Genomic DNA, 26,833 nt, shown 5'->3' on the forward strand with positions numbered 1-26,833 from the left:
TTCTTTTCCTCAGAATTGCTGGAATCCCAAAGAAATCTTTTTTCTCAGTCCCTTTCACTGGTTTCTGCTCTTACAGTCTCAGTCAGGCTTCCCCTATAAGCCCCAGATCCAAAACAGCTTCTTGCCAGTGCCTTATTCAACTGCTTGAAGCAAAGCTCTGGCCCTGTGCCTCCTGAAAGACTGCAGGACTGTTCCTTCAGACCTGGGTAACAAATAGCTTAATTTACCCTGGGAACTGCCTGATTCTGACAGCAGTCCCAGAAAAGCTGCATCCTCCCAGCTGCCTGGTTTTTAGAGACTCCTGCCGGGACACTACCCCTGCTCCTTTCCCTTCTGCCCTTCCCCTGAGACATCACCAGCTCTGCCTTTCCTTTCTTTGAGGATGTTAGGGCAAGCATCCAGCGTACCCAGGCACATGTCAACAGCGTCTATGAGAAAGTGAGCTACTGATGGGGGTTGGCCATTTAGCTAGGTGTACGACAGCCCTTAATTCAGACGTCCTGTACATTAAATTCTAACAGAAGATTATTGTTCTGTTGACAGTTACTATACCTGAACTCATCTGTCTGTTGGCTCTTTCTTTGTTTTGTTTTGTTCTCATTGTCTTGTAGCGCGGATGAAAGATTTGATGGTACATTTCACACAAATGTACTGGTGAATTACTCTGGATCCTGCCAATATATTCCTCCAGGTATGCAAAGCATATTTGTTTGCTTTAAATCAATGTGTATTTTTATATAATTACAAACAATTTTCCTTTATGAATGAAATCCAAGCATTTGGAAGCAGTCTGTATGCAGAAATTTTGCAGCCGTCTATTATGGGACAAATCTGCTGAAGTAATTTAGGTCTGTTATTAGTGGCAGATTTCCACTTCATAAATGAATAAATATCTTTCCTGAGCAGTTTGCTTCCAACATTCAGAGCCTAGAGAAAGTACCATCTAAAGCAAGGCGGTGTGCACTCTCCTGGCTCATTATAACAGAGGGAGGCTTTACGTGCAACCCAGTTAGCTCTCTCCTGCGAGTGAAGAGAGGTGTAACTATAAGATGTGTCCCAGGAGCAGCACTGCTTCCCCAGCAAAGCCCTCTGTGTATGGCAGTCTTAGGCTGAGCCTGTAACTCTTGCAAAGAGGCACTGAGGCCATTCCAGAGTTGGCCAGATGCTGGGGGTCTGGCCTGCTTTTCAGGTATATGGCTGACTCCAGTTCTTGTAGGGTTCCAGCAGCTGGGACCTACTAGCAAACATCCAGGCTATTCCCACAGCCACTTGCTTCAGTGGACAAGAAACACGGCATGAAGCAGATGAGGCAGAGGTTGGCAGACAAACCCCAAGCATGTCCACAGGTTTGTTAGTAATCCCTATTCCTGAGATCACTTAAAGGACCCGTGTGGTTTCTCTGGGACAGATCTGTGGGTAAGGCTATTCTCCAGGGAGCAATAGCAACGTGAAAAGGTTGGCATTCACCATGGCAGAGCTTTCGCCATCCCTCCAGGGTCTCTTTAGGTAGATCGTTCAGACAGTGCCTATAGCAGGCAGATCTGGTGCCTGGCTAGTCTTTCTGCCGATAGAGTAGGAGAAGTAGTACTATGTGTGCAGACTGCATTTAGAGTGAGCTGCAAGCTCTGTGGTGGAGAACTGCTTACTTAAGATCCCAAGGGAGAAGAAGCTAAGGAATAAGGAGTAAAGGAAATCTGTTGTGCAAAGCACAGGAAATCTTTGCTTACTGGGATTTAACTGCTGCTAAAATATTTTCTCCAATCCACTTTTGAAGGAAAATGTTCATAATCAGCCCACTTAAGAGCACCAAACGCTCTCAGAAGCAGCTAGATTAATTGAGAAGCTGCAAAATACTATAGAGGGGGAAAGAGAGTGTTCCCAAAGCTTCATGAAAGTTTTATTTCCCTTGACTCCAAGAGCAGGCTATACTTACTGTTGCTGTCCATTAGAGAAACGAGCTCCTGTACACATGGCTAGGCGGAGGAGTGGAGATGAAGCACAAGAATGGGACAGCAGTCTGTTGTTAAGGAAGGGAACAGAGCCAAGATGTGGGAGAAAATAGGAGAAAAGACTCCCCGTAGCCAGTCCAAAAAGGGCCATGACAGCAGAAGGAAGACCTACCCGAGTGTAACAGGATAAAGAGCACCCCAGAGCAGCACTGTGTGCAGAGAAATGATCATGCACACACAGTTATGCCACAACATCCTCAGCCTTTGCAACAGCAGACAGAGACAATAGTAAAGAACCTCTGCTTTGGGGATTTCATTTTCAAAAGGCACAGCCTGAGCACTGTCTGAAAAGCATGGAACTCTCTTCAGTTAGATGACTCAAAAGTGGGATTCACATTAGTAGGTGTTTTAGGGAGCAGGCAGAAACAATTATTCCAAATAGCTAGGGTCAGCTCGGCATCTGAGATGATGTTCTGATGAAGCAGAAGCTGCCTCTCCTCTGAGCTTGGAAAGGCATGGTGAGCACGCGAGGTGAGGTGAAGGCTGTGGAGCAGCAGGCCTGGGAGAGAACCAGACACAGTCAGAGTAAAAACAAAGGCCCAGATTAGCATACAGAAGATAAAGGCCACCAGTGAGCAAGGTTTAGCATAAAAACATGGTTCAAAGGGCTTATAGGTCTAACTCAGGGCTTTTGTACACGCCAGAAACTGGGTAAGCTTAATGAAGAACTCCTTTAAAAGAGCCCGTCAAGGTATTCCCAGCAACAGCACTGAGACACCCATGCACTATGTACCCCTGCCCTGTCCTCCTCGTTTGATGGACTCCTTGATGGACTGCACCCTGCACACATTTGATTCTATCTATTTCTATCCACAGGCATTTTGAAGAGCACGTGTTATATTGACGTCCGCTGGTTCCCTTTTGACGTGCAGAAGTGTGATTTGAAGTTTGGCTCCTGGACCCACAGCGGTTGGTTACTTGACCTGCAGATGCTTGAGGCTGATATTTCCAACTACATCTCAAATGGAGAATGGGATTTAGTGGGTAAATTGACAGACTAAAAACTTCAGTAGCCTAATTTTCAAAGGCAAACCCCAAGTATACGGAGACGAGCAATCCTATTGGGAAGTTTGAAATATAGGTGTTAAAAGCTCTTACGTATCAGTCAACAAAAAAAAACCAATCACCGATCAGAGACAATTTTTCAAACACATTCTTGAAATGTGTCTGAAAACACTGTGTTCTGCAGCACCGTGAAACTAAAGGGAACCTGTACGTAAAAGGAATCTGTTGGTCCTGATGTGTTTGAGCAGTTTGTCAGTACTAAATTTGGATCTGTGTCTGATACAAGCTCACTGAACATAATGTCACATCTACTGTACCACATCAGCCAAATATTGATTGGCTTAAAAAACACTATTTCAGCAAAACTGGAATGAACTTTTAGAGAAGTGAATGCCTCTTGCCCACAAAAAGATCAAAGTGCCTATCAGTTCAAATAACTGCAGCTCAGGATATCGCCGTTCTCTTCCGCACTTCAGAAGAGACCTATGTTCTTAAAAGAGGATCCTATGCCCAGAATTAGTCATTTAGAGCTAAATCCTAGTGCCTTATTACGAACTCATTAACGTAAGTGTACATCAGAAGCAGTGCTATGGAAAACGACAGAACTTAGACCACCCTAGAGAGAACATGAAAGCAGGACCTTTCATCTGCTAGTCCAGATGTGTAGTCAAGGAGACACAGTCTCTGACTAATTGAATACATTGGCTTTATCATTCAGGGAATCTGAGAAATAATAAAATTACAAGTGTAATTGGTATTCAGTTTCCTGAGATGTTGAAGGACTTCACAGGAAGACATTCAAAAGTCAGTCCATTTCAGAGCAGGACTGGCTCTCATGTACTCCTTTCTAGTAACTATTTCTGTCCAATAGCTTTGTGTACCTGATGAAGAGACTGGCCTGTGATTTATATGCCTTCATCTGAGATAAGGCGTGGACAGAGCTGAGCCTTTGCTAGTCCATGCAACTATAGTGATAGTTAACACCGCAAGCCAGCCACAGCCATGTCTTTTATGGAGAATTTGTTAACGTTCCTGCCAGAATATACACGCCATAGCATCTTCTGTCATATGGACAGAAACAAAAAGGAGGTAAGCAGTGGTGGCAGGAAAGGTACAAGATGCTGAGCTCTTCCGTCTTCCCCTGACATTTACTGTGCTGCCACCATCCTTGCCTAGCATGGTCTTAGATGTCCTTGCCAAACAGGATTTTCTGCAGCCTGGTCATTTTGGCTAACCCCACAGTACAGCTGCGTTGGACAGCTATGTCTCTTAACCCTCAGAGGTAACAGACCCTAAGCTTAACTCGACACCCCTTTTGAAAATGGACATCATATCGTATTTCTTTTTTCTGCAAGTACTGTATAAGAGAATGACAGAAAAATAGCAATTAGTGGCACCTGTCCTGCAGAAAATCTGCTGCATGGGCTCGTGAATATGACATCAGCCCTTTGTCACCCTTCCCTCAGTGCAGGGAGGCAGAAGGTATGTTTTGCTGCATTATCCTTTGGCCACTGTTCACAAATCTTTCCTTGTTGGGATTGGGGTGGTCAGAACGGTGTTCTTCTGGCCCAGATGAGCCTCTGTGGCTAAGCCCGGTTCTGATTACTCAGAAGGCATGAAAATAAGCCTCAGAAAACACAGAAGTGGGATTAGGAACAGAAGGAATCTTGCACAGCTGCCTCAGAAGTTGCTGAAGACATTGACAGACTAAGAGCTACAACAGCTGGTTTAATCCAGTAGTGATGCATTTCAGCTTTCAAACAACATCAAGTTGAGGAAAAAGACCCACTTTGTCCCTTCTACCCCTTAACCTGTCCACCACATTTTCATCCTTGGCCATGGTGTCAGAAAATTACTTTTGCCTTAGGGGTTTCTCTTCTCCCCTATCAGTTGCCACAAGACACTGCAATGCACTCCTACTTTGATGTTTGGAAGAGATCCCACAGAGCAGTAAGAGATCCCACAGAAGTTGGGGTGTGGAGAAATCCCTTCCCCTTCCCTCAGCCTGAACCTCAGCACTTGCATAAGCTACCTGCTAAGGTTTGAACCTAGACTGTCTGGAGGTAGTTGTAGCATGGTCAGACCCCTACACTAGCTCCCCTGTGAGGAAACAAATGGTTCAGTGGCCAAGACAGGGCTCAGCTTGTCTCCTTTCCCTCCATTGATTTTCCTCCACAGCCTCTCCATTGCTGGCCTGAGGCTTAAAGGGAAAGACGCTAAAGCACCAAGACGGCTGCTGCTGCCTGTGCCAGGAACATCCTCTGTAGGATTGGGTCTGTTTGTGGCCAGGGATAGACCATGTGATCCCTGGAGGTCCTTTCAGCTTTGGGGAGAGACCAATATGGTCAGAGGTGCAATAAACCTTCCTACCTCCCAGGAGATACCTGGGAGTCCTGCAGCTCTCCCCTCTGCTCTGATCTCTCTTCTCTACAGGTGTCCCGGGAAAGAGAAACGAGCTGTATTATGAATGCTGTAAAGAACCATATCCAGATGTGACATACACCGTCACCATGCGCCGACGCACACTTTACTACGGCTTGAACCTGCTGATTCCCTGCGTTCTTATATCTGCCTTGGCATTGCTTGTTTTCCTCTTGCCAGCTGATTCAGGAGAGAAGATTTCTTTAGGTAAGTGCTAAAAAGTTCATTTCCTTCCTAAGTCTTTCCCTTAACATGCAAATACATACATCATGGTGCTTGATAAAAAAGATTTTCCTGGAAGAACAGCTGAAGCACTTGTTTAGTTGCAGAAAGCAGGGTAACAACAACTTTCTGCAAGGCATTCACACATACTATGCTAAGTACTTCTACTGGTATCATCCTTTTGATTTTATCCTGGGATGAGGCAAAACTTTTCACTGGCACAGGCAGCAATGATAACAGTGTCTCCCCTGCAGCTCTTTTGCTTAGTGCATCTCAACGCATTGCACAGCTGATTAGCTCCGTTTTTCAGCTAGGATATACTAAGATACAGAGAGGTGGAGTGGCTCTCTGAAGGGTCAGGAGCAGCAGTGACCGGGCATTGGATTTTCATCTTCCATGCCCCCAAGCCCCCACATCAGCAAGCCATGAGTTCCCCATAAAAACAAAAAAGTGGCGGCCAAAGAACTAGATGTGATTTACTATCATATGTGCTTCCAAGAGCAGAAGACAAGGGAAAGCTGGAAACACACAAAACCAGCCCAGGTGAGACCTTAATTTTCATATGGTTCACAAAACTGATCAGGACAAAGACATTTAGAAGGGAACAAGTGCACTGAGGAGCCGTAGAACAATGGAGGAATTGAGTGGCCAGGCTTACACAAAGCAAAACAAGAGCCAAGGGGAATAGGATTGTTGTCTGTAAGAAATAAGGGGAAGGCAAAGAAAAGAATTATTTGAGCTAAAAGGCAATACTGACATAAAAAATAGGGGATAATGTTCATGCAGGCTGTGAAATGGAAGATGATTTCTCAGCACCAGGACAGCGAGGTTTTGCAACAGTCTTTCCAGAGGGAGCAAATAAACAGAGCGCTACATTTAAATCAATTCACAGCTATACGGACGACATTATACAATGTGCAATAGACAAAAACTACTTATGACTGTGAAGTCTCTACAAGCTCTTAAAAACTGTCTGGGCTTTCTTTGAGCCCAGTTTTGCAAGGACAGCATAGTTCACAAGTTTTGCAGGCTTCATTTCATTCAGCAGCAAAGACTTCTCCACTACTTTAAGAGGAACAAGGTTTTGGGAGTAACTCAGACAAAGGGAAAGAGTGGATTAAGATGCATCCAAAGATATTTTCGCTTGGTAGAAGCTCTCATCTGTGTTGACAAGCACAAAATCACGCATTTGTCTTAGCTGTAGATCAGTACAAGGCTATATTTATCAGCACAGACATCAACAGGAGGATCAGCAGAGATCATGTTCCTCATCCTTTCCTTCTGTGCTCATTCCCTGCAGGTATCACTGTCCTGCTTTCCCTGACTGTATTTATGCTGCTAGTGGCTGAGATCATGCCTGCAACTTCTGACTCGGTCCCACTGATAGGTAGGTTGCATTGGTTTGCTCTGTGCATACCCTATGATACTCCCAAAGAGCTGTGCAAAGTCTACTTGAGGATGGAATCTTTTTTTTTTTTAATAGAGTTTTCCATTTCAGCAGTCTCAGGAGTAAATGTTTGTCTGGGCCTTCACTGTTTGTGCATATGAAGAGAGCCCTCATTAGGGATGTAAAGAGGCTTTGAAAACATCAGATAAACTGGTAACTGCAAGGTGCAGGGGACACAGGACTAATATAAAAAAGCTTAGATGGCAAAGCTCCAGGCCCGGCACCTTCAGAGCATAGGCCTGATGGATAGTGGAGACTGGAGACTGGAATAATACTCATCTCTTGCTCTGGATTGATTGCACCTGGCTGTAAAGTTGCTTTGACAGCTCTTCGAATGGAGCAGGTCCCACACAGAGCTTTCGAAAATCTCAGTGCTTCTGGCTGGATAAAATTCCCCTTTCCTTGCCCACATGACCTGCCCTGCCTCCTTTTATGCATCTCCCTCCTCCCTGCCCAGTTTTCCTTCTCTTCTGTCTACCTATCTGCTGTTCAAGAGTGCAGTCAAAATTCAAATACATCAGTGGTGCATTTTTAACATTTAACATTGGATGAAAGTTATTGACCAGATTATCTTCTTGGTAACTTCTACTATGACTACCCCTGAAGATGGTACAAGAAAGATAAGCCTTTTTATTATAGCCTAGGAGGTAGCCATGGAAGCATCTAAAAGACCCGACCTGGACTCAGAATGGTAGATTTTTTCTCTTATTATTACAGCGGTGGTATCAGAAGGCTCCGGGTGAAAGCTTATCATACGAAGTGCTGAACACACACACCCATACAGTTAAAGATTGTATTTGGCTCAGAAAGCTGGCAGACTGAGCAGATACGGCAGACATGGATGGGAAGGGTAGAGAAGGAGCTGGAAGAAGTATCATTCTTCCTTTTTTCTAGACAAGGAATGAAGCTGTGAAGGATTACATGTTTTTCTCAAAGTCATATGGGAAAGATAGAGTGCACTAATCACCTGCTTCATTAGTTCATTCGTTCTGGATGGTCAGATAAGGAGGCAGATGAGGGGTTCACTCTTGTTCCACAAGACAGACTGAGGCGTCAGGAGAAATTGCTTGCAAGTTATGGGGCTGTCATACCAATAAGCTGGCACACAAAGATGCTGGCTGGGTATTATGAACATTGCTGGGCACAGCAAAGACAAAGGTCTTGGTTACAGGTTGTTTTTGAGGTTCAGTGTGACACAAACTACAGAAGGGGAAGGTCACCTCTGTGCGCGATACATACACAGCTCCGCACGGCGGCATGACAGGAGCAAGGAGAGATCTCAGGTTGTGGTCCCATGGGCTATGCGCATCACGGACTCCAGCCTCGGCCGCACGAAATTTCTGAAACTGCCATTTGAGAAAGATAGGGAGAAGTGAAGGGATCGAGGCAGGTTGGACTGCCAGCAGCTGCCGCATACACAAACCCATCAGAGCTGGGACAGCTAAATACGGGAGAGAGGGAAGTAAGTCCAGGCAGCGAGGTGTGATCAGTAAAGGCACAGGCCTGTATGAGGCCTTCGTGTTGCTTGCAAGTGAGGCTGGGTGCAGAGCCTGAATTAGTATTGGGGTATTCTGAAGGGAGAAGGCACTGATAAGCATGTCGTGTTGGTGGGGGCAAAGCCACCAATGACAGTCTCTTTCACCATGACTAAGGGAGGCTGCACTTGAACTGGGGTAAGCATAATTCCCTGACCTCATAGCAAGGTAGGGAAAGTAAACCTCTTCTGATTTAAAGAGTAAGCAAGTATGAACATAATAGGAAGACCTAGGAACTAATTAATTATATTATCTCCCGAGCTGATGCCAATATTTTTGTCCAAATCATGACTGAGGTACATGCAAAGGATAGCAGGAATAAAGCAAAATATTCCACAATGTATCGAGGTGCTGATGGAGGGTGTGCCTCACCACTGTGTAACTAAAGCCTAGCATGAGACATACCATAAAAAGAGCAAAATGAAATTTAGTCGGACAACATCATCATCTAAGTTCGGGGAGTTAGATAGACCGAACAGTTGGGAGGGATGGTGACTCACAGGGCTATGCAGCATGCCCATATGCAAGACTTTCTGACAGCCTCCAGATAAACTGGGTACCTTACTGAAAGTCAGCATGACTCTTGCCCTGTCACATGGGCCTCTAAAAAGCTAAGAAGGCCCCCTTCTGTACAAATACCTAGGACTCTGCAGCGGCAGCTACAATTTTAGAGAAACTTGGTGTGTAGGGGGGAGAGACAAAGCATCTGACAGATCTCTACATCATTTTGCTTCACATAATATGTAACAAAAGCCAGCTGGAATTAGTGAAGGGATATGCTTGCCTATGCCCAATGCAGTAGCTTTAGGTAGACCAGTTCCTCCTAATAGAGGCCCCTACCAGAGGAGATAAAAAGATTTGTACCAAGAACAGCTATGCAGAGTTATGTATCATTACAGATTTTAATGCTGTAATAAGAGGTTTCAGCTAATTACTATTTAATCCAGTGTGGATGTGTGGACATCAAATATCAGCAGAGTGGTGGGGAAGTCTATTGGGTCAAGTTCTCTCCTCCAGGTGACTGTTGGCTCAAGTATTAGGACCTCTCACACCTTTTCATCATTTTTGGGTCACAAAATCAAGGGGATGATAAGGAACTCTCTTCTTACCACTAGTATATGAAATATGCCTTATTGGCAGCTTGTATTACTGCAAATTTTTTCATAATGCCTAAATAATTGGAGCACGTCAACTATGTTAGAAATGCACCTTTCAAAGTTGTCATGTAGGTCAAAGACTGTCTGTTCCTTTTATCTGTTCATTAAACAAATTTCATACGGTAAAACGCTGGAAAAGAGTAATTCTAATACATGAACAGTCTGTTAGACCCGAGAGATTAACCTGAGCTATTCAGAAAAGGCATGTCTAAAACACTCCCTGGCTACTCTCACCTCATGCTCCCCTGTTACAGCCCAAAAGCAAACTGAGCCTTGACTGGGATCTGCTGTTTAACCAGGCAGTCCAGGCTGGCATGCTCTGAAACTTCGCATTCTCCCTTTAATGGGAGCTCCTGCTTCGTAAGGGAAGGGACCTGGGGAGGACTAGAGACCCAAATCCTGCCCAAAGCAGGGTCAGCCATGGGGTCAGACTGGGTTGCTCAGGGTTATGTCCAGCCAAGGCATTGTCCCCTTTCATTTTAACATGCAAGACAATCAAGTTGGTCAGGCCTGATTTACCCTTGGTAAGTTCTGGCTGACTGTTCCCAGTTACCAACTTCTGACGTAAGTGCCCAGAAACGTTCTCCAGGGACTTGGTCCCTGATTTTCCAAAGGACCGAAGGGAGGCTGACCTGCCAGTAGTTCCCTAGATTGTTCCTTTGGCCTTCGTCAAAGATGAGCACAACATCTGCCTTTCCCCAGCTGTCAGGTGTCTTCCCTGATCTCCGTGGCCTTGCAAGGATACCAGCAGCCCCGTCAGCAGCAGCACCCATGGTGCAGCCAGTCTGATCCCATGGGCTTGTATGGGTTGAGATCTGATGAGTACTACCTGACTCAATCCTCATCCACCGCTGGTAGATCTCCTTCTCCTTGAACTCTCTCTGTAAACAGAAAGACCTATGAGACCTTGACAGTGAAGAATGAGACAAAGAAAGTACTGAGTACCTCAGCCTTATTTCTGTCTGCTCTCACTAAATCATACACCCCATTCACCAAGGAGCCCGTATTTTCCTTTTTGAGTTTTTTGATGCTATCGTAGCAGCTCTTCTTTTTGCCCTTCATGTCCCTCAGCAATCTCAACTGCTGAGCTTTAACTTTCTTAACACCAACCTGCATGCCCAGGCAAAGTTTCTAAATTCCTCCAGTGCGTTCTATCCCTACTTACCCCCCCATCCCCCGTATGCTGCTTTTTTGCATTGGAGCTCCACTGTGAGTTCTCTGCTTAGCCATGCTGGTCTCCTGATGTGTCTGCTTGTTTCTCTGAGTATTGAGAGAGACCTTTCTTGCACTTGGAGACTGCTGTCCTTAAAGCCCTGGCAGCTTCCCTGAGCTGCTTTAGCCTTCAGAGCCACCTCCTATGGGATCCCACCTAGCAAATTCCTGAAAAATTTGAAGTCTTCTCACTTGAAGTCCAGGGTCTATTCTCTGCTGCTTTCCTCCCTGGATCCCGTCAGGATTTTGAACTCCTCTATCTCATGGTCACTATAGCCCAAGCTCCCATTACTGTGTTCCGAACCAGTTCCTCCTTGCTGGTAAATAGCAGATTCAGCTGTGCACTAGTTCTAGTTGACCCATCCTGTTCCTCCATCCAGAAGCTATCCCTGACACTCTCTAGAAGTCTTCCTGGCACCTTGCATCCTACTGTGCTGCCGTCTAAGCAGATAACAGGGAAGTCCAGGTCTCCTATGAGAATTAAAGTCTGCAACACAGAAGCATCCCTGAGTTGCCCAAAACAGGACCCCATCCGCTTCCCCACAATGATCAGCTGTAATGCATTCCCATCACAGTGTCACCCTTAGTGGCCTCTCCTCTGGCCCCAACCCACAAGCTCTCCACCAGCTGTCACCTGTCCCATAGATACCCACCCGTACGAACTGCTCCTGCACATAGAGGGCAATCCACCTCGCCTTCCCTGAGAGGCTTGTACCTATCCATCAGAGGACTCCAGCAGTGTGAGTGTCTGGTTACCTCCATGTCTCAGTTATCCCCGTTACGCTGAATTTTTGTGACTGTGCACGGGACTCTAGTTGCTCTTGCCTGTTTCCCAGGCTGTGTGAATTTGTGCCCACACTCTGGAGGTTCCCCCTCTGCCCCATCCTGTTCTGCCATTCTGAGACCTTTCTTGCTCTGCCCTCCCTGCATCATTTTCTTTCCACCGCTGTCCACTGTTCCCTGACTCAGATGCGGGTTGTAATCACTCTCCCAGAGCATGCTCAGTTTAAATCCCCACTCCTAATTGCACTCCAGGCACTAGCCCAACAAACGGGGAAAGACTGCTCTCCCATTTGGCTGCTGGATTCCAAATAGATCTTGTTGAGAAAGTAGTCAGCACTGGACTATGTGGTATAGGCAGACCCTGAGCTCTGAAAATCTTTTCCCTACTCCAACGGGGAAACACACAGAAGACAATAGTCTTCCCACAATGATCTTGCTGGCAATCCCAGAAGGAGTATACCAGGTGATAAATGCAGCTCCTCAGCAGGATCTCTCTTCCAGTTGAAAATCTTCAGGGAAAAAGGGGTGGGCGCTTGGACAGCTTGTTCAGTTCCTGGAGAATCGCCATAACTAGCACCAGGTTACAGGAATACATGAATCTTCTACAGCATGTGGTTTAAAAGGATGCAAGCAGTTTGATCCTGATGTGGAGAGATCAACTGTTGGTCTGTAGGAAAAGCCACTGTTGCTGGTCTTTATGCGCGTGGGAGTAAAGATGCTCTGACTCATACACTCTCAAAAATCTGCTTTGTATTGTTAGGATTTGGGTTTTTAAAATTAAATGGGCATCCACAGCCACCTGGACCTGTATGAACACTGCCAGCTTGTACCAGTCCAACAACACTGGTCCCTAACATGCTGAATGTCTTACTTTTCCTGGCCTTTTGACCTCAGTTTTAACTGTTTAATTGTGAGAACATGAGAAATTCTCAGGGCTGCTGCTTGCAGTTGCTCTCTTCAGGGGGGCACAGGAAAGCTGCCCTGATATAACATGAAGAAAAGAACTGGCTTCTCATATCTGGTCTATTTGCAAAGATATGGGCAAACTGTATCTTAGTTCTTCATAACCTCAGCTAATATTTACAATAAATGAGGCACTTTCCAGCCTAAGTAAGCACAGGGAAGCAAGCGGGGCAGGGCGCCTGCTTTTTCCTGTTGTAACCTCTCCGCCAAATGCCTCCCTCCCTTCCTTGGCAGGTCCTCTGCTGTCTCTCTGTTCATAGAGCTGCCTGGAGAAGACTTTCTCTTCCCCCATCATGTACAGCCTCTCACAAGATGGACTCCCATTTTCTATGCAGCCCAATAGATGCTGTGTTAATACACGTTAACAACAAGCAGGCTTTTTTTCATCTGTAAAGAGCAAGTGGCAAAGCCTGGCCTAGAAATCAAAGGCACACTGCTCTGCTCAGTGCCTTTTAACACTGGGACTCTGCCACTCCAATACACTGCAGGGTGACATGTGCTTGAGCTTTCTTCTCCCCAGTGAGCCAGGCCCTTCCTGTGCCAAGAAATGTTACAGCTACGAGTCTGGGTGGCAGCATTTGTCCTCTGCTCCTGTTCTCCAGAGATTTCCCCTATTTGGGGGGACAAGAAATTTCCAGAGCCCACTTTTCAGCAGCATGCATACGTGCCACACAAGGCACTGCGATCCTTCTGCAAACTCATCTGTGAGGCTAAAGAAAGGAAAAGTCCGGGAACCAGAGCAAGCATGCCTCTGTTTGTGTTTAAAAAATTAACCACCCATAGCAACAGAAACCAGCTCAGTCATTTGGATCAAGAGTATTTATGTCCCATGGCATCTACAAACACAATGATCTGGCCAGAATTCAACACAAGTTGACTATACGAGCAAGGCTTGTTTTACTGCTGGGCCCTGGAGGTCCCTCCTGGCGCTGAAAGCTCTGGAGCGTAGCTCCTGAACAGGCTCTCAGACCGTGATTGTACAGCAGCAACTGTGTCCTAAACTTACCCAGCCTGGGAACGGCTTCATCCTGCCTCATGGGCAGTGTGTCTGACTGCACTCATGATTTGATCTATTTTTAATTTCTCTCTTTAAAAAATGGTTTTGTCAAGAACTGATGTAGGTAGACAGCTGGAGTTCATCACATGAGGAAGAAACATACAGAAATGCAGAGAACTCCAGATGTGTTATGCACCTGAAATTACTCGGCTGACTGCATTATCACTGGGTGAAATCCTAAAGTCATGCAACTCAGGTATCTGATAATCATTGCTTTCTACATTTCTATAAGCCTATTCACTTGCACACAGATTTATCTCTCACTTAAAAAGCCAGTAATTTCATGGAGATATCCTGCCCCTAACAGTTGTGCACCAACTGAGGGCATTATATGAGGAGGAAGATCCATGTGGGTGTGCAACGGTCCCAGTTCAGTGACCAAACTGAAATTACACCAATAATATAATTTCAATTAGAGCTTCTGTACAAGTTCTTGTTCTGTCCATTCAAACTAGAGGCTTAGGTAATGTATCTGAGGCATCCAGACATAAACTGCACGGGCTTTTTTATTTTGAACAAGACAGCATGATTCATGTAAACATTACTGGATAATCAAGTCTATTTTTGGTTTTATGGTTTTATGACCATCTCTGAAGAAAGAATCAATCCATTCCTTAGGCAAAAGACATATGCCTGAATTATTTTTTTTAAAGAGCAATGTGCCTCCCTGTTTGCAGTCTCCATATCCTTGATGTGTGTCATTAAACTGTATTTTCCATTTGAAAGCAATCTTGTGATTACGGTTAGCAAATCACGCATTAAGAAGTAACTAGGAAGGAAGTTTCCCCAGATCCAGTCAGTTTCCTAACTGTAACTCTGCCCCTTCACTATTTTCCTTTGAGTAGGGCCTCCTTAAGATTATACAACTGGTGAGCATGCTTACGCACTTCCAACAGTACCTGATAAAACAGTCACCAGGATATCATTAATCTTGCATTGCTGTAGGCATGTTTTCAAAGATCAGTATCTCAGGATGGGCTGCAAGGTTGGACTCATAGACTAAACACCTTAAAAAAGTTCAACTTCTAATGTAATGTTTAGTTACCTACCAAAGATCAACCTGTTTTCCAGAAAATCAGATCAATCCACTGCCTATTGTAGTCGGATATGACCAAAGCGATGACATTGGCAAATTCAAGGCAATGCAGTTATAAGCGTAACTGACACTGATCCCTCCCCCCATATTCCCCTGCCTGCAATATCATGTCAGGGGCAAAAGCACTCTGGGCCACATGGCATGGCATGAAAAGGGTTGCAGAGGTCCCTGCTCTTCTCTCCTCCTCCGTGATCCTGGCTGCTTCCAGCCTTAGGTGATATAGCTTCTTTTAGATGTTTTATTCTTAAAGAAACACCACTAAACCCCTGGCCTTAGTCAATGGCAGGTTTGCTTCTCCTCTAGACGTGCAGCATGACGCAGGCTTTGGGATCCCCGTCCACCCTCTTGCATCCACCTTGACTGCACCTCCAATTTTTTGCAGTCCCACTACTGCAAGAGAAGGGTGCAGAAATGACCCTAAAATGTTTACTTAGCAAACCTTGACTGGCTGTTTCTTTCTCTCCTCTTGATCCAAAGCTCACTGCAGACCACAGGTCCTTCAGATCAGGACCCAGATGGCAGAGAAAGTACAGTCACACAGCCAAATAGCCAGGAGCACCCGCAGCAGGCAGATTTCAGCTTGCGGCCAAGACTACAAGCTCAGAGCTGGCTGCTGTCCCTCCGCCCCAGTAAGCGCACAGAGAAAATATTGCTTTCAGAGTACTTTGTCGTGTCAGATAAGGCATGCTTCTGCCCATAAGCGAAATTGCAAACGGAAGTGTTCAGACCTTTCAAACCAGTCAGATGATTTGTTTCTCCTGCAGAAACTCTTCAGGCCTGGAACTTCAAGGCGTCCTGTTGAATATGGGAAATACTCAACCATTTTGGATTTGCCATCATGCACTGTAATTCAGCGCAGAAAACAAAGCTTTTTTTTTTTTTTTTTTTTAAATATGCCTAAGTAAACTCCAGAACAGTGCAAATCATTATCTCCTGCCAGCTCTCTTCAGAACAGTACCACCACTTTTAGATCAAGAACCTGTATTTTGCTCTAAAAGGTGTTTCATTGCAGAAACTGTGGAACACCTGAACAATGGTGTATTCACAGAGCATTTCCAAAACAGAACTTGGGACTCATGAATACAAGGAACTGTCACTTGTCCCCTTCTTGCTCTTCTTTTCATGCATATTTTATTTGAGTAAGGAAGAAGGTTCTAAGCTGTGAACAAATACGTTTGCACCAGGTGCTTGGGGTGATTTCTTGAAGTTCAGCCATAGAGCAAACAAAGTTGCAAATTGCTGAGACAAGGAAGCAGCATAGTGCTTTACCACCTCCAAGAATTACGGACTGTTTTAAGTGAAGAGCAAAAGCCATTAGCGGTTCTGACTGGATAAAGAAAATCAGATGAATGTCTCATTATATTTTCTGTCATGTGCCTGTATCTCTTCAGCTGCTGTCACTCTAGCATCCGCCCTTTCATTTTTCTCTGTCTCTTCTTGATTTTGCGGAGTGCTCTTCACTCTGCCCTTTGATGCTCCTGCCTGGCACCTTGCTGACTCCAGGCCTCTGCTCAGCTTCTTCCAGCTGTTCTTTTTCTCAAATGCCTTGTCCTCAAAAGCATCTGGGAGATGGTCCTCAAAAGCATCTGGGAGAAGAGCTTGAAAACACTGTTCCTGTGCCCTCCTCAAGTATCATAACCAAAAGGTAAACACAGAGTGTAATCCTTAGATTTCTCACTCTCTGAAGACTTTTTGTGTTTATGAGGCATCAGCTCACAGTTCAGGAACTTGATGACGCTCTTTGCTCTCTAACATCAGCGAGACATAATGGATGGCACAGCGTGGCCCAGCTAGGGCAGGTCTTATCAGTAACGGACAACATATTCCTGCCCACATCTTTTTCCTTGTTTCTTTGCGCTCTGTGTACCCCAGTAAATCAGCTAGCAAGGGAATCCCCTCCTGCACCTTTGGTGCCCTGGTCCTGGCACCAGCTGTTGTGCACTGAGGCACCGTCTGCTTAGCACCAGCCCTGGTCCCTGCCATAGGAGGAGAGAAACAGAATGGCTGGAAGCCCTTGGGCTGGCCTCTGAGGTCTCCTGAGTCCTCCACAGGCTGCAACTTCTTAATTGGGAGCCTTTGCAGAAGGTGTAGCAATGCACAACTCATTTGGTGCATGTTCTGGGACGCTTCTGCCATTTCCAGACAGTTAAATGGAGGTATTTGACCTCAAATGATTGACATGACCTGAGTTGTAGGAGCTGTAAACCACTCTAGCATTTCAGTTGTAGTAACTGACACTTTTTACAGAGAAGGAATACAGACTCCGGTGGGATGTATCCAGCTCAGTCACTATGAATAGCTGAGTAAGACATGCCCCTTCCTCCCCCACCACTACATTATAAAACTTGGACTGTAACTTGCCACAGTGGGGAAGCTCTGCCTTTCCATGATTAACTGGGTTAATAAATTTGGATAATACACTGACTTCCCTGCGAGTGTTCAGTAATAATTTCAACAAATCAAAGCATCCATCTGGGATCTTCTTGCCTTTCGTAAGGTTTCTGTTTTATTTACCTTATTTTATTAATCAGTCCTTAAAGTTAATCCAGTTCCACTCAAGCAGGAGATCTTCCAAAACATCTCCAAAGTAAACTTAAGGTGCTTCCCTGATGTTGGGTAATGTTGGAGAACACCCTAAGTTGGTGCTGGAAGCTCCTCAAGTTTTGGCTTGCAAGTCAATGCCATCCTTTTGATACAGGCTTTACTCTATAATGTCAGAGAATGTCTGCAAGAATAAACAGCTGTTGTCATCACTTACCATTTAAAAAGACTTAGCGGGTCTCTGTGGCTGTATTAGATCTATATCTGCCGTGATAACAGCACCTGGTCATCTTCTGATGGTGCTGAGACTGAGGCTGACAGCTCCCAGATGTTTAAGCAGCTGCCCAGGTAGCATGTTACATCATGTCTCCTCTGGCAAAGAAAGGGAAGAAAATCAACAGTAAAAGAGCAAACACCTCATGTCTGAAAGAGATCCGCTCCTGTGCGCAAGAAGCAGCTGTTTCATTGACATGTGGCTGCTGAAGAAACAGCATGCAGCTTTGAAATTACACCAAGAACAGCTAATCGTGACCAGTGCAGCCCTCTGTGTCCCTGGGGAACATCGTTGTGCAAGGCAGGAGCATACAGGGGCTCCAAACGCTGGTATCCTGGTCTCTTTTCCTGCCCTGTGGCAGCTACCCAGGACAGAGGGAGAAAATGAGAGCAGTTTCCTTCCAGAGTATGTTGATCAATTTTCAGCTGTGCCCCAGAGCAACTCTCATCCAGCACCCAGGCCCGCGCTCTTCCCAGCGTACCCCACACTGGGCTGGCTACGCCTTGACTGGGGGCTGACACTGTCCGCGACTGGGACTTTTGTTAAAGCCACCACATGGAGCCATTTAGCCTAGGAAAGAGCGTGGTAACCAGGAGCTCCTGGGTAAGATAAGACAACAATATGCCCAGTGACAGATATTGAGCATTCTCCTTCAGGTGTTTAAATGAAATGGGCTGAGCTTCTTTGCAGAATCGGGTTCACATTTGCCCACTGCTGATAGATACACATCAGGAGAGAGACTTCCTGGGAGTTTCAAAGCCCTAACTGCGCCTGCGCTGTGAGATTTAGGATGGACTCTAAAATACTAGGGGGGAAGAGGATAGTCCCATGGCTGGACTGCAGCTGCTAAAGCTCAGTTCTTACTCCGTTGCTTGCTCCCTGTTTCACATCTGTTAGGTTAGCGTCTCTACTCCTGTAACCATGCTCAGCAACATCAGCAGAGACTCCACAGGAGTGGAGTTCATTGATGGTGTGGAGCCAAGGTAGTGGAGGTAGCAGTGCCACAGCTCTGAGGAAAGTGGTGTCTATGTTCATTGCTGGTTGATCCTCTCAGCAACTCTGCCCACAGGGCTGCTGGAGGAGGATGAGAGAGTTGTGGCTATGGCAGAGGAGGTGTTGGAGGTGACAAGGGGCTGCAACCCTTGAAGCTTTTGTCAAATGATGGGTTTGATCTGGCTGGGGTGAGGGCTAAAGACTGCCAGGGACAGAGATGCCAGGCCTGTAGACTGGAGGAAGATTAAGGCATGCTCTTGGGGAGGTGCGTGAGAGATAGTATGAAAGTCTTTCCCACCAGAGCTCTCTTGAGAGCTGCAGGAGGAGAATATTTTTCTGCCATTTCTTCCTTTCCCACCATCAGGCAGAAACAGATAGCATCTTTCTTCATGGCATCACAGGTCCCCCCCACAAGTCTCTGCTTGAGAGAACTGTTTTCCCTGTTTAATCCAGACCTCCACAGCAATTACCTGACCTCTGTTCTTGGGATCACAGGACAAGAAATTAATAACGTGAATTCCTCAGATAATCCTTGGCTGGGATTTTCAAGAATCAGGTAACACCAGCTTCTTTTCAAATTCAGCCAGGAGGCTAATTTTCCAAGGCTCTATGAAAAATCCTAGCCAATTTTAATTGGTCACTTCAGGCCTGGAAGTCTTATTAGTGGCATCCAAATGCACAGAATTTACTGCAGGATTTAGTGATTTATAGCACTTATTATTCTAGTGATATCAACACAGCTGTGCATTATTATATGACGCATATCAGAGTCAGATCAGTCACCTTCTCTGAAACTTGAGTTCGTGGTTTGTTCTGTTTCTGCACTGCCGTTGGCTTTATTCCTCCGTGAGTAAGTGTAATAGAGACCTTTCAATTTACCTCACCCTCAGGAGTATTCTTCTAGTCCAGCTGCATAATTCATTTTGCCATGGAAAGCTATGCCTGCCTCTTGAAGCAATTCTAGCATTGGTTTCAGGAAGGCCCCAGTACCTCATTATTATGGACGTGCTCTTTGCTGCTAAGGCAGTGGAAAGCATTATTAGGAAACTGAGCCTGGTACAAAAATTGCCTTGGAGTCATTATTAAAATCCTTGACTTTTCCTGCAAGCTTTGGCAGAGAGTGGGGGAGGCATGGGAGGAGGTTGCAAGCTCTGGCAGCGTCACGTGTTGTCCCACGTTGCTCCCTATCGCCCAACTGTCATGCTCCCTAGTATTTTCCCACAGCAGTCTTCAACTGTCGTCAGCCTTGTGGGCATTTCTTCTTTTCACTCCAGCGCCTCAACCTAACTCCCAGCATGAGGAGGCTGTGCTGGGACTTAGACTGGTTTCAAGTCCCAGCTCTGGCTTTAAGGATCTTGATTTCTGTCATGAATGGCCAGGCTTAGATTTAGCAGTAAGGCGAAAGCACACGTAGGACCCAGAGGAGGTGGGCTTGAGGGTTGAGGAGGGTGCTGACGAAGATGCCTAACCTCTTGTGGGCAGGGATGGGGAGAACAGATAAGAGACAGTGTCGCGGTTACACTTTGCCAAGGGGTCCAGTGACCCAACAAACAAAGCATGTCCCTTCGGCACTGCTGGTACCACCAGGAGGCTCCCAGGACTGGTACCATGTGAGCACCGTGTCTCATCAGCTCCATGGGTACCGTGCCGTTCCTGCAGCAGGAATAAAAGCAAAGCAAGTAAATAATCCTTTCAGTGGTCCTAGCCCTCCCTGAGATGGAGGAGAGAGGGCTGAGCAGACACACTGCAAGCCGCAAAGGCCTCAAGCAGTGTGCAGTGCGCAGTGTACAGTGTGGACCACCAGAGGAAAGGCTGTTTGGATGTGACACAGTATTGCTTTCAGGGCCCAGCTGAGGAAAATTATTTACCTTTTCTTTTCTTCCTCTTCTAACCAAATCCTCCTTTCAATTGCAGCTCAATATTTCGCAAGCATCATGGTGATCGTTGGTCTGTCTGTGGTGGTAACAGTGCTGGTTTTACAGTTTCATCATCATGACCCTCAAGCAGGAAAGATGCCCAGATGGGTAAGCAGCTTTGGTGGCAAATATTCCACAACCTACTAAAAAAAATCTAAAATACATAGTGAACTAATGAGGGGCAGAAGTTGTTCTCCATTAATGTCAAGTGTCACCTACAGGCAGTATGTGTGACACTATTGTGTTTGCTGCTGCCATGAGAGAACAGATATACTAAATTGGGGTTTCCATTAAAAATAGCATAAATTATTTGGGTTTTCTTTCTAAACTTAAACCAGGGAACAGCTGAATCTTGTTGTAGGGCAATCTTACTCTGCACCCACTTTGCAAATGCTGATCCCAAAGGCAACAGCCTTGATTTTTTATCCAGCAGTCACTGGCACTGATAAAACTTGACATTTCAAAGCACTAAGCAAACATCTACTAGTCTCTGCTGGCAGTTTGTCTGTAATTATCTTGAAGTGAGGTGAAATTTCACATAGCTACCAACATCAGCTTGAGAAACATAACTGTTTTCTAATCTACGTTCTCTAGAAAGAAGTTGCAGAGTCAATGTAAATTAAAAAAAAAGATAAGTAGATATTAAGCATACCTAATAACTACTTTTTAAAATGCAGCATAATTCAAGATCATCTTAGTTTCAAGATAGCATAGCAGGGGAATTCTGGATGAACCTCCCTGTGAGCAAGACTTGAGGACACCAGTCTGGATAAACATGCTTCAGATGTCCAACTGCATAGAGCATGTAGCAGCATAATGGCCCCTTGGGAAATTGTACTGTGTCTTCTGTCTTTTGTGGAGCCTGGGCAGAATGGGTCATGTTAAATACGCTCACAGACTCTGCCAGTCAATTCTCGCTCCCTGCAGCTCATCAAGAGACTCTCTGAGGCCATCTCAATTATTTTGCGAAGGAAACTTCACTATGATGATGAGACATTGGAGGAAATAATCCTTCAGGATTCTTTTTGAAGTTTCCTGGGAAAGAGAACAGTTCTGGAAAGCCCTGTGACAGCTGGATGTTACGTGCTAAGACAGGACTTTTATAACTGCTTCTACAATATGTCCAGATTTATCATTAGGCCTAACCAGACACATGAAACCAGCCCATTATCACATGAATCACCTGCTCTGTAGGACAAAGAACTGTGTTCTTCTGTAACAAGTTATCAGACCTGGCTTGTTGCTCACTCTCTGCTCACTCTCTCACACCTTAGCAGCACATAGAAATGGCATATCTGAAAACTATTGGACAAAAGACTTTCTTCTTGCATATTGGTCATTTGGAGCTCCCTGGAGCTCCTGCAAGATTTGGGGCAACCTAATGCACTGTCACCCCATCCTGGAGAGCTAAGAGGACTTTCCTCCAAGTGAGTGAATCCCACAGACCCATAGCAAAAGATGCAGCAACAAATTAAACAAAGGTTGAGCAATCATGGGATCTGGAGAACATCCATTTCCCCATATATGTTTGGGAGAGGTACATGCCTCAGCCCACTTCTAGAGAAGCCACAACATGGCTTGCAAGTTCCCTGCAAGCCATGGCCATCGCTCGCTCATTAGGATTTATGGCACAGTACCCATTTTAATTTTTTCCCTGTCAATCTCTTTCAGGGCCTGTTTACCTTTTTTTTTCAGAGGCCTCTGTATAACTTTTTGCTGCATAAAAACAGGAACCTATTAAGATGGTCTGCAGAGAGGAGGAAGTTGCTTACCCAAAACTCGTTCTCTGCAACTCCAGTCTCAGCTTATCTCCCTCTAACTACTCACTTCCCCCACACTTCTCACCCTGGCAGAGTCAGACATCAGCATACGGCAAAGCTCTAGCCCTAATTAATTGGATATTGTTATAGGATTTTTTTGCACCTTCAATGGAACTGGCTGCTGGAGTGAGTTCCAGGGGAAGGCACGGGCTTTGCTTGCAAGCAGCTCCAACGCAGAGGCAGAAGCCCTCCGGCCCTCTGCTGTGCCTACATCAGGTTGTTTGCTTTCAGGCTTCCCTTTGGATGTAGGTTAATCCTGGGCTGGCTGATGCCGTTGGGCTGGTGCACAGAGGTTTGCCGGGGAGCTGGATCTCCTCACAAAGAGGGCAGTAGCTTCAGCCTTGCCGCTTGGTGGGCATGGGGCTTACACCCAGGCTGTTTGTAGATAACCTCAACTAATTGACATGCCAGGAAGAGACTGATGCCTAAATGTCTATGCTTTCTAGGAAATATGGCATTAGTCCAAACAAATGAAAAGCTGTAGTGCTGTCTTGCACGTACTGAGCTGCCTGTAGGGAATGGGCTTGTCTGCATCTGAAATCATAAATGTAAAATCTCCAAGGAATAAGCACACCATCTTGAAAGAAAAAGTAACATTTCTGCAGAATAGATCTTTTCCTCTTATATCTCCTTGAAGACCCAGGGCAGACGTATTAACATTTTCTAATAAGAAAGTTTCCCTGGCCTAGTATTTTGAAATTTCACATCACAGGAGAATGAATTTCTCTCTATCCTAGCCACTGACGCTGTTGAAATATTGTTAGCAGTTAAAGCCTTTATATTGTTTCATGATGATACAAAATCATTGTGTCCCTATGCAGTCAGAGGACATTTTAATTAAGGAAGTTCAATTAAATCCAGGATGGATTATTTAACCTGCTACATTATAGTTTTGTGTTTGTCTGTGGTGACCATGGAGGAAATAATGAAACATTTAAAGCCACCGATGAAAGCAGAATAATTTGAAATTCAGGCAAATAGCTTTTCAGGGTGAGGAATAAAAGATTCATTAGAGGGAGTGAGGCAGAATGGCCCAGAGAAAAGGGCACAGAGCTGCGAGCCAGAAGAACGCGCACTGTAAAACTTAAAAATTGTATAACCATCTTCCACCAGTCAGGGCTTTCGGGTTTTACTATTATTACTCCCCGCTGTGGTAATTAGCGCCTCTTCCTTTCTAAAATTATGCTTGTTATTACAGCAGCCACGCAAAGTGCTAGCTGTAACTCCCCCACCTGCACATCTGCACTGTGCAAAGGCAGGAGATGACTCAACCTGTATCTGAAAGCACCTTAGGGACAAAGGCTGGCCCTGAGGCATACAGGGCCAAAGTGATAGGGGCAGCATCATACAGGCAGTCCTGGACACAGGGGTGAAACCAGAGGTCAATTCCGCTTTTTCTTGAAAGGCAGATTATTTGGCTGCAACCAGAATGAGCAAGTATTTGAAGGGGCCACCTATCTTCCAAGAGTGACTCTCACCAGCTCCTCGCAAATATCTGCCCCTGCATACATACTATAGGAAGGACTTTACAATTATAAGATTACAATTATAAGTTTTTACTGATTTAGTTTGCTGCTGTCCCCCTTCCAAAGCAATCGGTACCAAAATTGAGACATCTAGCAGGCTCAGAGTTCGGACAAGGGATCTGAAGATCAGTTCCCAGGGGAAAAAATGCTGGATGTAGTCTCCTGAGTTACCTCATCTGACAGCCTTAATAGGAAATATTTGCCCCACGAATGTCCATATGCAGGTTAGAAACCTCTCACCACTGTCAGAGCAGTTTTGTACCCGAGCACGAGGAAATGACAGCTGTTATTAACAACACTCAGATTTTGAACTGCCCAATTTAACTGATCAACGGCTGTTGTTTTGAGAAAAGGCCTGCTGTGTTATACATATATATGTGCCTGGACTCTTCAGCACAGGACTAAAACAGAATTGCAACAGCTTTTAAGTTAAAAAACAAGGCTGTTCATACAGACTTAAACAGCAGAGGTCGGGGGAAGGGTATATGCTAAAAACTTCACTTAGTCTGTCCTATAGCCTATTTCAGCATAATTTAAACATTTGCCCCCAAAATCTTTAAGTGTATCTCTCTCCATATTAACTGAGAAATGGTTGTAAAATAATGCAGCCAACTTTGCGGCCTCTGCTCAGCCAACAGGGATCCAGGATAATTTGCAAAATAAGGAGTTCAAGAATCGTTCTGTAAAGTGAAGATCTTAAATCTCCTTTGCGGTCTAAGCTGAGTGGGCATTGAACATCTCTATGTTCAAAACACGCCTGAAAAATGTCATTTTGAGGAAGGGCCCAGATCCAGAAAAACTCCACTTGAAATCAGATAGTTGGAGAACACAGCAAACAGCCACGCTTTCCAGCTGAACATAAGGGAGGATTACAGGGATCCACCAAATTCTTCAGAAACTATTAAAACCCTCAGAGGTTTCCCGTTATTGGTATTGTGGTCGCTCTCTTTCAGGTCCGTGTCATCCTGCTGAACTGGTGCGCGTGGTTTTTGCGAATGAAAAAACCCGGGGAAAACATAAGGCCCCTCTCTTGCAAATACAGCTATCCCAAGCACCCTCCAAGCGTCAACAACACCGAGATGAACATCCTGCCCGGGCACCAGTCCAGCAACGGCAACCTGATCTATAGCTACCACGGCATGGAGAGCCCACGCTGCCGCCCCCAGAGCAATGATCTGGGCAGCAAGAGCGGAAAGATGACTTGCCCCTTGCCAGAGGACATCGAGCTCGCTCAGAAGAAAGCTTTCATGGACACCCTCCCAGTGATCATGAAGATCCTGGAGGAGGTCCAGTTCATCGCAACGCGCTTCAGAAAACAGGATGAGGGGGAGGAAATCTGCAGTGAGTGGAAGTTTGCAGCCGCTGTTATAGACAGATTGTGCCTGGTTGCATTTACCCTTTTTGCCATCATCTGCACGTTCACAATACTCATGTCTGCTCCAAATTTTATAGAAGCTGTTTCAAAGGATTTTGCGTGAGGCTTTTAGAGATGAAAATTGTAAGGGGAAAGGTACTTTAGAAGTAAAGGTTGCCAGTAATTTTGCTAGATAATTTAACTCAAAAGAGAGAAGTGTGCTTTTATGTGCTAACACACAGAAAAGGAGCTGCAATTAGTTTGAAGACCTAATTTATTCCTCATGTTAGTGACTATAATTACTGAATAGTATACCTGTTGTAGATATATGTTGTTATTTATTTCCTAGACCACTTCTACATGTAATTATGTCACAATCTTGTGACAAGCAGATAGACAAGATACAATATATTTGTTACAGGTTAACTAGTATCAGTGCACTACAAAGCATCTGTGAACATTTAACTATTGTTATATTGTTCACTATAACCTCTGCAGTACTTTATTGTTTTCAGTATATTTATTTTATTTTATTTTTTTGTTTAATGTGGCCATGACACTCACGTCTCAGATTTGACAGATATCTCTTCACAGTCTTACGATGCTGTATTGCACTTAACAAAACAATCTGTCATCATGCTAGCAGTGACTGGAATGTTTTCTCAGTACAGAATGCATTTTCTCAGTTAACAGAATGCATTTTTGCCAGAATGTAACTTTTTCTTTTTCATGTAGGAAACAGTAGTTGTTGTGGAACGAAAGAAAATTAATTCTCCAAGCTGGCATTAAGACATACTGTTAACATCGCCTCCTTAGCTCTCCTGCTGCTTAACTGTTGCCGTCATTTTGTGACCCTGCCTAATCTGGAACATCTCTGATCTCTTGGATCGCAGCTGCCAACCTAATACTGACAAATTCTGCGCAATTAGGGCAAAAATCTTGGTTCCACATAGTCTGTAGAAATATCGCCATTGATTTCACTGGGGTCAGATTCCACATTTAGAGCCCACAGCCTATACTATAGCACTGAAGTGTGGTTTTTTTTTGTTTTGTTTTGTTTTTGGTTTCGCTTTTTTGTTTTGAGGGTTTTTTTTGCTAAATTCTGTTACTACAGTCCACTTTCAAAGTTGCTCAATGTGGCTTGGTTGAAAGAGTTGTGTAAAAGAATATTTTTGTTTTGCTAAATTGTAATGTAGCAATATTTAATCTCCATTTGTATCATTCTGTTGTCTACAGATGCAGTAATGTAATGTCTATATATTAATAAACAATAATCCTATTATGCAGCTTCCCTGAAGATAATATCAGAAAAGCATCTTTCGCAAAAAGCACCTTCTTTCCGCTAGCTATGTGAGTGGAAATCACACCTTTCTTGGTGTGATTTTATTCTGCCAGCTGATTATAGCAGATCTGAGGTAGCCATCTTTCCTCTCTGGGTATCACAGCACATTTCTGAATGTCTTCTAAAAGAAAAAAACAGCACCTTATCTTCTCTGACTGAC

At 44.9% G+C, this 26,833-nt stretch overlaps 1 protein-coding gene across 1 annotated transcript in view; it reads left to right on the top strand.

Annotated features, from left to right (window-relative positions):
• The window catches only part of LOC104144373 (neuronal acetylcholine receptor subunit alpha-7), a 60,634-nt gene extending 34,098 nt beyond the window's left edge, over positions 1–26,536 (top strand). Inside the window, exons 5-10 of the mRNA XM_068927437.1 lie at positions 612–691; positions 2,826–2,993; positions 5,448–5,642; positions 6,958–7,044; positions 20,630–20,739; positions 24,931–26,536. Of these exons, the coding sequence (XP_068783538.1) occupies positions 612–691; positions 2,826–2,993; positions 5,448–5,642; positions 6,958–7,044; positions 20,630–20,739; positions 24,931–25,455 (1,165 nt within the window). The 3' untranslated portion in view covers positions 25,456–26,536. The remainder of the gene's footprint in view (positions 1–611; positions 692–2,825; positions 2,994–5,447; positions 5,643–6,957; positions 7,045–20,629; positions 20,740–24,930) is intronic.
• Positions 26,537–26,833: the final 297 nt, after the last annotated feature.

The sequence above is a fragment of the Struthio camelus genome, chromosome Z, assembly GCF_040807025.1.
Source record: "Struthio camelus isolate bStrCam1 chromosome Z, bStrCam1.hap1, whole genome shotgun sequence".
Lineage (NCBI taxonomy): Eukaryota > Metazoa > Chordata > Aves > Struthioniformes > Struthionidae > Struthio > Struthio camelus.